The 14398-nt window shown below is 52.1% G+C and overlaps 1 protein-coding gene across 12 annotated transcripts in view; it reads left to right on the forward strand.

The window, feature by feature from the left end:
• Positions 1-14398, forward strand: part of SSBP3 (single stranded DNA binding protein 3) — a 180818-nt gene that overhangs the window by 139659 nt on the left and 26761 nt on the right. For 4 of the 12 annotated variants that reach the window (XM_007978651.3, XM_007978653.3, XM_073007268.1 and 1 more), the window contains 2 exons: positions 10016-10096; positions 10978-11037. In XM_007978651.3, coding sequence (XP_007976842.1) covers positions 10016-10096; positions 10978-11037 — 141 coding nt within the window. Of the gene's footprint in view, positions 1-10015; positions 10097-10977; positions 11038-11240; positions 11340-14398 lie in introns of all 12 variants that reach the window. The other 8 variants (XM_073007266.1, XM_073007264.1, XM_073007265.1 and 5 more) reach the window with 3 other exon arrangements.

Here is a 14398-nt window from a genome sequence, read left to right on the forward strand (position 1 = left end):
CCAGAGGACTGGAGTGGGTCTGGATTCCGGGCCCATCTCTTCCTCCCCAGGTTTGTCTTTCCTGTACCAGTAGAGGTCGGGGAGAGACAGGGGTGCTGTCTGGACTCTCCCCTGGGGCACAGGATTCCCAGCTTCTGTGCCAGCATTAAAAAAGGCTGAGAGATGGGCATGGTGGCCCATGCCTGCAGTCCCACCCACTTGGGAGGCTGAGGTGGGAGGATTGCTTGAGCCCAGGAGTTAGTAGAGGCCAGCCTGGACAACATAGCAAGACCCTTTTGCTAATTTTTTTTTAATAGAGCTGGCTGTGCAGGACTGGGATGTGACTTAGGGCAGCAGGTAGGATGGAAGGAACCACTCACAGATGGGGATCTAATAGGTTTCCAACTTGAGAGAGGGCATAGAAACATCATTGGAAAGGAACAGAATAGATGTGTGATTCCCGAGATACAGATCGCATTGTCATTTCCTTGATCAAGCCCCCAGATGTTAGTATCCTTCTCCTTGGCCTGGTGGTCCCATCCCCACCATCTGGTGCATAAAGTCCTCTAGAACCACACCCAAACCTGCCTTTGGGCTGCATAAATGCCATCCTCGCGGTCCAGAATCCCCTTCCTTTTCTCTGCCGGGAGACACCTGTTCATTCTGCAAGTCCTGCCTAAATGTGACTGTTCTGTGGTCACTGCTTCCTCCTCCCCAGTGCACTGGTACCTCTGCCTCTGTTAAAGTGTTGCACCCTGGTCTCACTGGCCAGCCTGGAGCTCTTTAGGGAAGGGCAGAATACTGCTTGTTCACGTGTCTCCAGCATTTACCTCAGGGTAGTGGGACCTAGTGCCCGGTGGGCTCTGCCCATGTGTTCTGGATATTGAGCTGTGTTCTTGAAAAGAGTGCCCCGTTGTATGGATACACATGGACCTGCACGGAGAATCTCCTGCAGGAAAGCCCTCCTTAAGCATTTGGTGGCTGGAGGCAAAGTCGTGTCTCTCATACCTATCTGCCCCTTCCCAACCACAGCCATTCGAGGTGGAGCCTTTTCCTGCCTGAGATGGCCCCAGAGAATCCAGTTCTTTGTGAATTCACACCACAGGAAGGGTCCAAACAGTTGGAACCTGCCAAAAGAACTCAAGGCTGGGATTCAAGCTCCCAGAATATTTGTGCTGGCAAACAAGGGAAGGGCTTCTTCCCCAGCATTGTGGCAAGAATGAGATTGGGGAGACCGTCAGCAAGGAGGGTTGTGACCAGCTAGCTGGGCGTGAGCACTGGGTTTTGTGTTCCGATGATGCACTGTCACTGTGTTCAGGAGCAGTGGCCAAGAGACCCAGGGCTCATTGATTGGTGAGCATGGAAGGTGTTGGTGTGGCAGCCGAATTCATGTGTGCCGATGCCTGGCCAGTGCTCATTCTGTTTGTCCTAAGTGGCATACATCTTGGCTCTGATGATTAATGCCTTAATGTCAATATAGTTCAGTTTTCCCCCTTTGTAAAATGGGGTCAACTTTTGTTCCATTTGCCTTACAAGAGAAATGTGAGGTTAAAATAAAAGTGCAGCACTGTTTTGTTTTTCCTTGAGAATTAAAGAAGACTCCAGTTTTTTCCCTCTTCAGTCTTGAGGACCATCATCCAAATTAGGGGTCTGCAGACTTTTTCTGTGAAGGGACAGCTAGGAAATATTTTAGACTTTGTGGGCCATCAGGTCTTTGTAAGCAGCCGTGGACAGAACACGAGTGAGGGTGGCTGTGTTCCAACAAAACTATATTTGCACTGTGTTCCAATAAAACTTTATTTACATTGTATTCTAATTGAACTTAATTTCTAAGAACAGGTAGCAGGCTAGTTTGGCTCTTGAGCTGACTGTAGCTCAGCCTGGTGGCTGTGCTCTTGGGGTCTTTGTGCTGCAGCCAAGACCAGCCTTCGCCCTGGTATGCAACTTGGTGTGAGGGACCCAGTCTAGACTTTGGAAGCAGGTTGGACCTGGAACCAGTCCAGTGAGCTCACATCTTGGAGGCTCAGTCTTCCTATCTGTATCATGGCAGTCGCAGTCCAGGCGCTGGAGAAAGGCGCTGGCGAGCAGCATGTGGAGGAGCTACGCATTAGGTTTTGGACACCGCCTATACTTTTCATGTGCCATGTTTCCTCCTTTTGTTTGGGAAACCATCACTTGCTGATTCTTTTCCTCCAGGAGGCAAGTGAGCTTCATGCCTGGTGAGCAGAGCCTTCACTGAGCAGCCCCTGTTCATGCCTCAGCAGGGCTGTCCAGGGAAGCCAGATTCCTAATGGTGCAAACCCTGCACCCTCGCTGTCTACCCAGTGCTGCCCTGGCTCCTTGGAGAGACTGCTGGGAGGAAGGGAGGTCAGCTGGGGCGTTTGCTCACATGGAAATCGGTGAACCATTTGCTCACCTTTGCAAGGAGTGGAACCTTGGTGGCTGTAAGGATCCCTGGTATTTATGCAGAAGTGACTCTAAAGGGGAGATGCGGTACATTCCTCCTTTCTCTAATTAATAACTTCCCCACTGTCCCAGGAAGTTGGTCCACACCATTGCCAGACCTCTAAACCCAGCCCCCTCCTTGTCCTCTCCCCACAGAGGGCCATTGATTGTCATGGGCTCTTCTGCTGAGTAGCCAGGAGCCCCACCTGACTGTGAGCTCTCGGAGACCATACAGAAGCCCGGGCAGCTGTGTGGCCCAGCTCAGCCCCCTGAGGACCCACCTACCGTGCATGTGCCAGGCCCACACTGGGTGTGCAGGCGGGCAACTTAGTCGCCTTCTGCCGTCAAGTTGGTGTCTCAGCCCCAGCTCTGGCCTGCAAACACACACTCATACACACCCTACATGCACACACACCCTTCACACACACCCCACTCCAAGCCATGCCAAATTCATTCCCATGGGTTGAAACGAGGAAGTAAGTTTTCCTCCAAAGAGCTGCATGTAAAATTGACTTGCTTTCCCTTCCTTCCCTTGTCTGGTGGTCAGCTTCCCTCTCCTCGGGGGCTGTGGGTGTGGCAGACCATGGTGACAGATTCCGGATGTCTGTGGCACCTGAGCACACCTTGGCCTTCTCCCCAGACAGAGCTTACGGCATTTTCTGTCAGTATTTGTGACCAAGGAGCAAATTGGATTGTCTGTCAAGTGCCCTTTGCTGTGTGTAATTGTAATTTTATATTCACTCAATTAAAGTGACACACCTAACAGGCAGATTACACAGGCCACCAGTACCGCAGGTCCTCTGTGTCCCGCTGCTGGTCGAGAAAACTTCAGCCTCTGCAGACTAGTGGCCAGTGTCCTAGGAGTCAGGAGGGACGAGGATGTGTGGAGTGTTTTATCTCTTAACAACCTAAAACCTCAAGTCCCCTTTCCCCAGCAGCCATCTGTGAAGACAAAAGGCAGATTTGGCCGGGTGGTAATGGCTTCTGTCTGGGTAGCTGTCAGCAGTTTACAGAGAACTCTCATAGCTTTCGTGACCCGTGAGAGAATCATAGCCTATACTCCCCACCTCGCTTTAGGGATGTGCTGCCCAAGACCCAGGGTGACAAGGCTGGGACTCCAGCCCCAGTGCTTTTTGGGTTTTTGGGACCAGTGCCCTCAGTACAGGTCACAGCCTGTCCTCACATATGCCCCTCCCAGGCAGGCTCTGAACCCAGAGAGCCAGGACTTTACTCTCAGCTTTGTTTCTCTGCAAGCTCATGATTTCTAGACAGGTGTAGGCAGATTTGAGGAATATGGGTGGCATTTGAGGAAGAAGCAGTGAGTTTGGGGAGTATTTAACTTAACACATAGCTTATTTTCTCCTTGAAAAAATTGGTATAGGTTTATTTTGTTCTTGTTGTTGATTGTTTTGTGTTTTTTTGGGGGGTTTGTGTGTTTTTTTATTTTTTTATTTTTTGAGACAGGTCTCACGGTCACCCAGGCTACAGTACAGTGGCATGATCACAGCTCACTGCAGCCTCCACCTCCCTGGCTCAAGGGATCCTCCTACCTCTGTCTCCTGAGTAACTGGGACCACAGGCATACAACACCACACCTAGCTAGCTTTTGTATTTTATAAAGGCGGAGTTTTGCCATACTGTCCAGGCTGGTCTCGAACTCCTGGGCTCAAGCAATCCTCCTGCCTCGGCCTCCCAAAATGCTGGATTACAGGTGTAAGCCACTGTGCCCAGCCTGTTTTGTTTTGTTTTTGTTTTTTGGTTTTATTTTTAAGGAGCTATCCTCCATCCAGCTCCAAGCATCTAGCTCAGAAGACCAACTTCGTCACCCTTTTGGTAGTAACTTTTCTTCCTGGTTCGTATGAGCCCCAGAGTGTTAGCTGTGCCTGCCCGGGGGCTTGTTGGGTCTTGCCCCTTGCCCGTGGCAGTGTGGCCCCTGCTGCCTCAGCCCTGCTGCTCTGCTTGGGCCCTGCCCCGAGGTACCTGTGGGGTGAGCGGCCCAGCCTGGAGGGGTCCACATGGCACCCCCAGATATGGAGTGAGGAAAGGCTCCGTGTTTAGAGAGCACTTGAAGGGCTGGAGCAGGAAAGGCTTCATGAAAAAAGATATGTGGTCTTCAGCAGACCTGGCGAGGTGAGGCCAGACATTAAGCTCTTGCTTTCCTTGTAAAGGGCAGGTGAGTCGCCACAGGAGCAGGAGGATTGGGACCAGGACTGGGGACCCTGTGTGCCTCGTACTGCCAGCTGTGCCACAGCCCTGCAGCGTTTGTGGAGTAGTCCTTGTTTCCTTTATGAGGGCAGTGAGGCTCAGAGCCGTTGGGAAACTAGACTCTCGGAATGAACCAGAGGAGCTGGGATTGGACCCCAGGCCTGCATAATGGTGGGCGCTTCCTGTCACACCACAACTCGCCTCTCCAGGACAGCTTCAGATGAAGTGCAGGGACTTAACTGGAGCGTGCGGGAGGGCTGGGGGTCCTGCTGATGGTTCTGAAATGTTTTTCCGCGGAGTCCTTGAATCCGTTTTGCAGTGGGAGTGCTCTGCTCCCCACGGTGTCAGTGTGGGTAAAGGCTTTTTCACTAACCGTCAGTGTCCACACTTTGGAGTTTTTGTGAAATGGCCCAGTGTTTGCCTCGATCACACCCATAACAGAGCCTCCTGGGCCCTGCCTAAGTGGCTCTCAGGAGCTGCTGGATGGAACACCACCCAGTGCTGAAATTACAGGAGAAAGAATAATAAAGAACTGCGGGAGTTAGTTGTCTCCACTCAGAGATCTTGGGACTGGCTGAGATGGAATAGCAAGTCCATTAACAGGGTCCAGGGCAGCTGGAAGGCTGGACAGGAAGTGGGCGTGTTTCCTGCCTTCTTTTCCTAGCTTCAGGAGCGGGGATTTTCCCCCATGTTGGGGTCTACCCCAGGGCCTGGTCCTGCTGCCATCACCCTGCAGAGGCAGTGCAGTGCAGTGGAAAGAGCTCTGACCCATCAGTGGACCCCAGTTCTCATCCCAGTTCTGGTTGGCTCATGGGGGTACCAGGCCTACATGCTGTGGCCACTCTGGGCCTCATTTTACCAGTCTGGGAGTGACAGGGAGGTAGGCATCACCCTCTCTTAGAGCCCCTGGCAGGTTAAGCCAACACTTAAGCTTATTTCTCTCTGTGTCCTCGTTTTTCTCCTTAGCCTGGCAGCTCCTCAGGGCCAGGATGAGCCTAATGTGCCTCTAGACCGCAGGATGGGGCTGGCTGGGCACATAGAAGGTCAGCACCTAGCATCTTGGTGCTCTCCCAAGTCCTTCAGCCTTGAGTTCATTCCAGTTTGCCCTTTGCTCTCTACCCTGACAGATGACATGGAGGTGCTGCTCTCAGTCTTGTAGAATGGTGGGCTACCCGGGACCCCCTTAGACTCTAGAATCAGACATCAAGGCCTGGCTCTACCGTGTAATAGCTGTGCAATCCTGGAGATAAAATGCCTTTATCTTTCCAAGCCTCGGTTCCTTGGCAGTAAAATGGGGCGACTGATCCCTTACTGCGAGGAGTCCAGGATTAGATGAGCTTATGTAGGTAGAAGCCACACTCCCTGTTATTGTTACTCTCATGGCCCCATTCCACTGATGAGAAAATGGAAATGCAGTCAGGGGCAGAGCCAGGATTCGAACCCAGTTCCTTCCAAATCTTATTTCTTCATCTAAAAGAGATGCGAATGGGAATGTGATGTTGTGAGGAGAGCCCTGGGCTACAGTTAGGAGATGTGGCTCGGATGCCAACTAGTTTTCTGTGGTCTTGGAGAGGTCACACCTCTGTTGTGGGCCTCTCTTTTCTCCTCCCCTGCAAATGTTGGAGGAAGGGATGATAGAATCTGTCAAAGCCACTTAACAGGTGGCCCCTGGACAGGTGTCTTTCTCCCTAAGCATCTAGTAAGGAACCACAGCCACCCTAGTCTAGCCTCCGGGGTGCCATCTGCCCTGATCCACTGCATCCCTGGAAGGTTAATTAGGCAGCATCTGCAACCGAAGGCATCCAGCACCCATGGGGGGAGATGGTCTAAATGGAGCTGGGCCTGCTGGCCAAGCAGCCTTCCAGATGCACCCTTTTTGGGTTCCTCAAAAGCTTCCAGCGAGTGGAAGCCTCACCAGAGAGTTGTCCTGCATGGAAAAGCACATCAGTATCATCAACTTTGAGACTCCCTCTTCCTCTCACCTTCCACCACAGTCCACTCTGCCTGCCTGCTGGATCTGTTCAGAGTTTGGGGAAGAGAGCGGCCCCTGTCCCATCAAAGGTCAGAGACCTCAACCTAGATCCTTTTTCATTGTTGTCTTCCTCATGTGTAGCCTTTTGCCCGAGTGGGTAACAAATCCAAAAGAGCACTAAGTCCGTCTTCTCCAAACCTACTTGTGGATCTCTTGTTGAGAATGCAGGCTGGGAAGGAAGATGAGACCACTTTTTGTGGCCTAATAAAACACAGGGCAGCAGAGCCCCTGACTCCTCATAGAGATGGGCAGTTCATCTGTTACGTTCTTTGCAGAAGCAAATGCTTCCACAAACAGGGTTCTCCACCCATGAGACTGCTAGGCTATGTGGGGTTCTTCCTGTGATGCCACAGGGTCTTAGGGACACAGCCTAGACACAGGGAACGTAGTGACGGAGCTCTGGGCTGAGTGGAGATAGCGGAGACGCAGAGGAACTCTCTGTGGATGTGGACATGGGTGGCCTGTTGGGAAATGGCAGGCGTTTGGCTCTGTGCTGAGCGGTGGGCAGACAGAGTCTGTCATTGCCTCACTGCGGGTGGGAGAGGAGCTCTGTGCCCTGGGGAGGTGGGCACTGAGCTTTAGCTTGGTTTCTGTCAAGAATGTGGTATCATTTTTCTCCCTAAGTGACTGGCTGGCCTGGGCCAAGATTCCTGGTCCTCATCATTCCAACCCCCTAGCTCCAAGTCAGAGGGAAGACTTCTAGCTGCTGTTCCTGCCCCAGATTTAACAGCTCGCTCCCCACCATTCCCCATGAGCCAGAGAGGTTGTGGATCTGGGCTGGGGCCTCCCTGACCAGCCTGGCTTCATCCTTACTGCTTGTCAGCTTTTTTTCTTGAGGCAGCTGCGCCAAGAGCAAGCTTGTGCCCCCTCAGCTTATCCAGGGACTGGTCACCAGAGTCCCCCAGGGGCGCTTCTGAGGGAGGCGCAGGGGAGGCACACACGCCAGCCTTGCTCTCTGGGTCTCAGCAGACCCAGGTTGGAGCGCTGGTCCTTTGTAAAGGCGGCCGTGGATTGAGGCTCCACCGTGTGTGCCACATGCTCTTAGGTGTTTCACATCTGTTGTCTCTAATGGGTCAGCCAGTCAGCCACCTGCCCTCCCTGACCACTGGGCACACAGGTGTGAGGGGCTTGCCCAGAGCCCTGCTGCTCGCCCTGAGGAAGCACTCAGTTACCAGGAAGGGAAGGACTGGAGGGAGGAGGCACTCCCTTCTTGCCAAGAGCCGAGGAACTGACAGGAGGCCTTTCACCCCCTCTTGGCAACTGGACCTCACCCTTGAACCTTCCTCCTCTGTTCTTTTCATATTTCTTTTTTTGGGGGTTGGCTTCGAATTATCTTGTTTTGTTTACATTACACCCAAGTTTCATGGTACAAAAGACTTGCAGGTGCAAATATGTCCCGCCTTCATTAACTCCCCTCCCTTTTTAATTTATGTGATTTCAATTTTCCTTCCCTGTACTGTTAATTAGGGGACCCTCTAATCAGTGCCATTATCACAGTGGTATTCATGTTTAGGAAAGCCGCTAAACAAATGCTTGCAAAATTGCTAAATGGCTAATTAATGTCTGTTAATTAAGAAAATTGCTCATGGTAACAAACCATGCCGTTGCTGGCAGCCGCTAGAAAGACACACACTTGTTGAAATTAGTAGCGTGGCAGGTAGGGGAACATCTGCTCCTCGGAGCTTTCCGGAAGTGAGCAGCTCCTCACTTGGCCAAGAAACTCCCAGGCCTGTCAGCGGCGGCGCCCTCGGGTTCCTGTACAGCCCCCTGCGATGTTCTCTGCACACCTCTTCTTTGTGGGCCCACGCCCACTGGCTTGGGCCCGCCCCTCCTCTCCAGTGGGCAGGCGGCTGGCAGCCTGGCTCTGCAGGAGAAGGCCGAGGGGGAAACCCTACCCAGGCAGCTCCTCTCTTTCTAATTTAGCCACACTCACCCCCTGTGCACATTTTGAATTTTTCTAAAAACCAACTTCTAAAAAACAGCACAGTCATGGGTGGGGAAGAGCGAATGGAGGCCTGTCTCCTCATCCCTGGCATCAGCGTCCCGCGCTGGCTGGGCTGGAACGTGCTTCTGAGGCAGCCCTCTACGCTTACGGACCCATGGTAGGAAAGTCCTTTGGTGTAACCCAGTCTACACATACATGAATATCTACACACAAAACCAGGGTTTGTGAAAGACACCTGCGTTAAAGTACACAAAGCTCTCTGATTTTTTTTTATTACCTTGAATTTTTAAGAAATAATTGTTGCAGCTTGCTAAATTGCTGAGTGAGTTTCTACCCATAGTTTGTAACCCCAAGGTTGAAGTGAATTCATCTGCCCATGTCTTCTGGGGTGAGGGGGTAGGGGTCGAGGTCAGCATAGCCCAGGGTTCAGGCGGTGGGGGTGGGGGTCAGCTTGGAACTGAGGTATGGAAAGGACAACCCACCCACTCGCCCAGCAGGCAGGGGTCCCCACTCTTCATGCACTTCCCCGTCTCCCCACCTCTGCACTGGAACTCTTGGGTTTCAGGGCTGGAGATGGGCATCGGACCCATGGGGTTTCTCATCCCGGCTCTGCCACTGACCAGTTTTGTGGCCATGGCCAAGTTCCTTCATCCCTTGAGACTCAAAATTCCTCATCAGTAAAAATTGGAGTGAGAAACCCCACCTCCCAGAGCTGCTTTGAAGTGCAGGTGAATTTACAGTGTGCGAGTGTGCACTGCCCACACCATGTGGCCCTCACTCACTGTCCCCCCACTCCCTGTGTGTGACATCTGTGGTGCCCTTTGCCCCTTCTGCCTCTCTTATTTATCCATCGGTGCCCCTGGCCCTCCTGACCCCAGGAAACCTGTCACCTGGGCATCTCCCTGACACTCGATCAGTCCTGCCTCGAGTCACCCATAGCCGTGTCACTGTCCCCCAGACTGTGAGCTCCTTGAGGGCAAGGTCCTTCCCCACCTCCCACGCAAGTGGCACCTACGTGCTTTGCACCTGGGTCCCCTGTTTCTGTGTGTCCCTGTACTCCCTCTGAGCCTGTCTCAACCAACGTATTTAACATGGCAAACTCTGCTCCAAGGGTAGGCTGTGTCCAGGACTGTACTCCCGTGTGCTTTGACAGAGGTGCTTCATTTTTTGTTCTTTCAACCCTCTGTGAATGTATTTATCAGCTTCTCTCGCTCCCGCTCGCCGTTTTACACCGTTGAGCCGGTGACCAAAGCAGCAGCTCCACCACCTCCCACCAACCAGAGCCCGCCCCCCGCACGCCCGCCCGCCGCCCACCCTTCGTTTTGGTTTAATTTTTGTTCTTTTAAGCTTCTTCTGCGCTTCTCCATGTGCTGTGATCTATAACCTGCCTCTACTGTCTGGCCTCACAGGGTCCTCCGGGGTCACAGCCCTCGCCGCACGCACAGCCTCCACCTCACAATCCTAGCAGCATGATGGGACCCCACAGTCAGGTAAACGCACCGTGGCGCCCCCGCCCACCGGGGACGCGGGGCGCGGAGGAAGCAGAGAGCCCGCAGAGGAAAAACAAAAATCAAAATGTGCTCTAGCCACTGCCTGCGAGTCTTTATTGACAAATTAAATTTTTTTTAGAAATTTCTTTTTTTCTAAAGATAGTCTTCAGTCCTCGGACCTCACACCCAGCTTGGATACAAAACCAAAAGGAAAATATATATTTCTGTGACCTTGTCAGCGGCCTTTGCGTTTTTGTTTTTTCCTCTCTCACTTTTGGTTTGGTTTTGAGTTTGGTTCACCATTTGTTTGTAACCGAAGCTGCATCCCAAGCCTTTTCTTTGTGCACTCGCGCTGCTGAGAAAGCTTTCCTGCCATTCCCCTGCGTTAAGTTAGGGAGCCCGCTGTCTCCTTCCCGTTTCCATGGCGTTTCCCCCCCAGTCCTGGCTCCCATCTCCATCCCTGCTGGTGGTTTCTGTGTGTGTGTGCCTGTGTGCGTGCTCGTGTGTCCAGCTTTGTCTGCAGACCCTTAAAATGTTACGTATAAGTCCTTCTTAGCCTTTTATTTGCCCTTACGGAGAGCAGAGGTTTCCTCCTCTGCCCTGCCTGGATTTAACTGTTTTTCCGTGTCTTATGCAAAGTCCCAGCCGCTGCCCGTCCACCCAGAGTAGATCTCCACGAACAAAGGTGGAGTCAGGAGACACATTTGTTGTGTGGATCTATCGTTCCCTCTGCCCAAAGGAAGTTTTGCTCAAAGGGAAGAGGCTACCAGGAGAAAGATCACTAGTTATAACAAAACTGGACTTTGTGGAGTGGAGAGCATTTGTGTTTGTCACTGTGCAGTAGGGCAGGCTGTCACTGAACTAATTCCCTATAATTGCAGCCTTTTATGTCACCGCGATACGCAGGCGGCCCCAGGCCCCCGATCAGAATGGGAAACCAGGTACGGTACCTTTTCATGTTCTCTCTCCCCTCCTTCAGCTATCCTTGGCCCTAGGTGGACTTTGACACAAAATGAAAGTTGAGGGAAAGGATTGAGGGGTGGAGGGACAGGTTTAACGTGGCTGGTAGCTTACTAGCTGTTCCCCAGAGAGGGCCCCACGTCCCCACTGTGCCCATGGTGCAGCAGTTCACCTGCCTCTCCAGATGGCCTTTGGACAGCCCATTCTGGAGTTCAGAAGGTGGCAGCAGATGGAGCCAAGGCGCATCTGGGATTGCAGGGTTTCGGCTATTCTAGAGAAGATGGTAATGCCCTGCCCCTCCCTTCTCCCCTTCTTGGAAGAGGGTCTTCCTCCTTAATGAAGTTAATTGACAATGTGCATTTTTTCCTGGAAGCTTTTGAGAATTGCCAAGGCTGGTAAATATAATCCTGCTATTAGGGGGGGAAATGGCCCGTAGGAATGCTTAGATCAGGAGCCTGGATGCAGCGGAGCAGGAGATTTGTGAGTTTTTCAGCAATGTCTGCCTGCTTCCCAGACCCAACTCAAAACAAGAAAGGATTTGTTCATGTAATTAGAAAAGGAGTCTGATTATGGGGAGGGCCTTTTGCCTGGGGTCATATGCCTTTCGCTGGCCCATTAGGGTTGGCAGTTCTAGGTGGTCTGGAGAAATCAGCCCCCATGCCACCCTCCCTGGTTCAGGGCAGGAGAGGAGTTGCAGAAGTAAATATGAATAGATGCCTCTTTTGAGGATAGACAGACTTAAACTTTCAAGAAACATAGGGGAATTTTATGCCCCAGTTTTTTTAAACAGAATTATTTCAGTGACTTTGCAAAAGCCCTTCAAAAAAATCTGACAGCAGTGCCAGCGCATCCAGCCCCTGTTGCCTTTGGAACTGGGAGTTTAGTCACCAGCTAAATTGGCATTGTCAGAGTGTGATGCTTTTCATTCTCAGGGCTCTACAAGAAGGCTCCTGAGTGAGGTAATGCAGGCACTATGGAGAGATGATCATAACCAGGGGTCTCCAATTGTCTTTTTTTTTTTTTTTTTTTTAACTGGAGTCTCGCTGTCTCCCAGGCTAGAGTGCAGTGGTGCAATCTCTATTCACTGCAACCTCCGCCTCCTGGGTTCAAGCAGTTCTCCTGCCTCAACCACCCAAGTAACTGGGATTACAGGTGTGCACCACCACACCTGGCTAATTTTTGTATTTATAATAGAGACAGGGTTTCACCATGTTGGCCAGGCTGGTCTCAAACTCCTGACTTCATGTGATCTGCCTGCCTTGCCCTCCCACAGTGCTGGGATTACTGGCATGAGCCACCGTGCCTGGCCAGCTCTCCAATTTTAATGTTAAATTGCTTATTGGGTTCCCATCTTTTTTTTTTTTTTTTTTTTTTTGAGAGGGAGTCTCGCGCTGTCGCCCAGGCTGGAGTGCAGTGGCCGGATCGCAGCTCACTGCAAGCTCCGCCTCCCGGGTTTGTGCCATTCTCCTGCCTCAGCCTCCCTATAGCTGGGACTACAGGCGCCCACCACCTCACCCGGCTATTTTTTTTGTATTTTTTAGTAGAGACGGGGTTTCACTGTATTAGCCAGGATGGTCTCGATCTCCTGACCTCATGATCCGCCCGTCTCGGCCTCCCAAAGTGCTGGGATTACAGGCTTGAGCCACCGCGCCCGGCCCTTCCCATCTTTTTTTTTCTTTTCTTTCTTTTTCTCCAAAAGTCCTTCATTTTCTGTTTTCTCTGACATGAAGGGGACAAATTTGGACAAGAGGAATTAGAGACGCAGCTTTTTGAGCAAAAGAAGGGGTCCCTGGATACATCACAGATGAGGAAACAAAAGGTCAGAGTGGAGGAGTGACTTCCCAAAGTGAGCTGGGCTGGAGCTGATCTTGGTTCCAGCCCAGTGCTGATTGTACTCCACCCCATCCCATTCATCAGCTTTCACAGATGTAAGATTGCTGCCCCCATCTGTGTTTTTAACCCATCACCACTAGGCCTGCTTTGCCGTGGCACATAGGGGCCCCAGCAGCAGCCTTCCCACCAGCCCACCCAGGAGGTCTTCTTGGTCCAAACTGGCCTCTGCCAGGGAGAGAGGAGCTACTTCCTTATCATAATTGTGGCCCTTCTTCCGGCAATTAAAGGATATGGAGAGGGGGTGTGTATGTTTCTGCTCAGCAACTAAGCATGAGCAACCACTCGAGAGCAAACTGGGGATAAATCCATCACCTGTACTTTGCATTACACACCAGTTTTCCCAACCTTCCTGCCACCCCCCAGTAGAAATCTACACTGGGGCTGGGCGTGGTGGCTCATGCCTATAATCCTAGCACTTTGGGAGGCTCAGGCAGGTGGATCACTTGAGATCAGGAGTTCTTTCAAGATCGGCCTGGCCAACATGGTGAAACCCTGTCTCTACTAAAAATCCAAAAATTCGCCAGGCATGATGGTGTGTGCCTGTAATCCCAGCTCTCTGGGAGACTGAAGCAGGAGAATCACTGGGACCTAGGAGACGGAGGCTGCGGTGAGCCAAATTTGTGCCATTGCACTGCAGCTTGGGTGACAGAGTGAGACTCCGTCTCCCAAAAAAAAAAAAAAAAAAAAAAAAACTACTCTGGTTTTCCAGTTCCCTTTGACCTCAAGAAATTTTTATCCTCCAAAGAGACATGTGTCCCTTCCACAGGTATTGTCCCTGGGGGTTTCTTGAAGAGTGCCCTCGTCGGGGCTGCCAGTTAACAGAAGTCCTGTGGTCAGTTCTCTCCTGTAGATGAGTGGAGGGAGCAGAGACTAGAGGACTTGCTGGGGCTCACAGGCCATTATGAATGTGCCTTCTGGGTGAGGGGAGTGAGAAGGGCCCTTAGGGGAACAAGAAGCAAAGGGTCAGTGACGTGGCCTCAGGATCCTTGGTGACTCGGCCTGCCTCCCATTTCCCTCCCTGGCTAGAAGCTGTGCATGGAGAGTTGCTGTTTTCTCAAGTGCGGGTGGTTGGATGGGTGGTGACAGTGGAGTTCAGCTAAAGGGTTTAGGAGGGAGTGGCTGGAATCCAGGGTTGTCAGAGAGCCCTCCCACACGCATCTCGGCGGAGCTCCCACCTGGCAGGCTGGCTGTGCTGGCAGGGCAGGTGAGACAGCACACGGATGCAGCAGGGATTTGTCCGTTTCCTGGGCAGATGCTTCCTGTGCCTTGCCCCACACGCAGTGCTGTAGGAGAAGAGCTGGCCTCTGTCCAGGAGCCCCAGAGCAACTCGCTCCCCTGTAGGCGCCAAGGGTGTGTGCACAGCTTGTAATTATGGCCCCATATACGAGCCGTTGTTTTTCCTCCTTAAGTTTGAGGGCTTCAGCCCTCTCAGGGTGAGACCCCTTCCCT

This window comes from Chlorocebus sabaeus, chromosome 20 (assembly GCF_047675955.1).
Source record: "Chlorocebus sabaeus isolate Y175 chromosome 20, mChlSab1.0.hap1, whole genome shotgun sequence".
Lineage (NCBI taxonomy): Eukaryota > Metazoa > Chordata > Mammalia > Primates > Cercopithecidae > Chlorocebus > Chlorocebus sabaeus.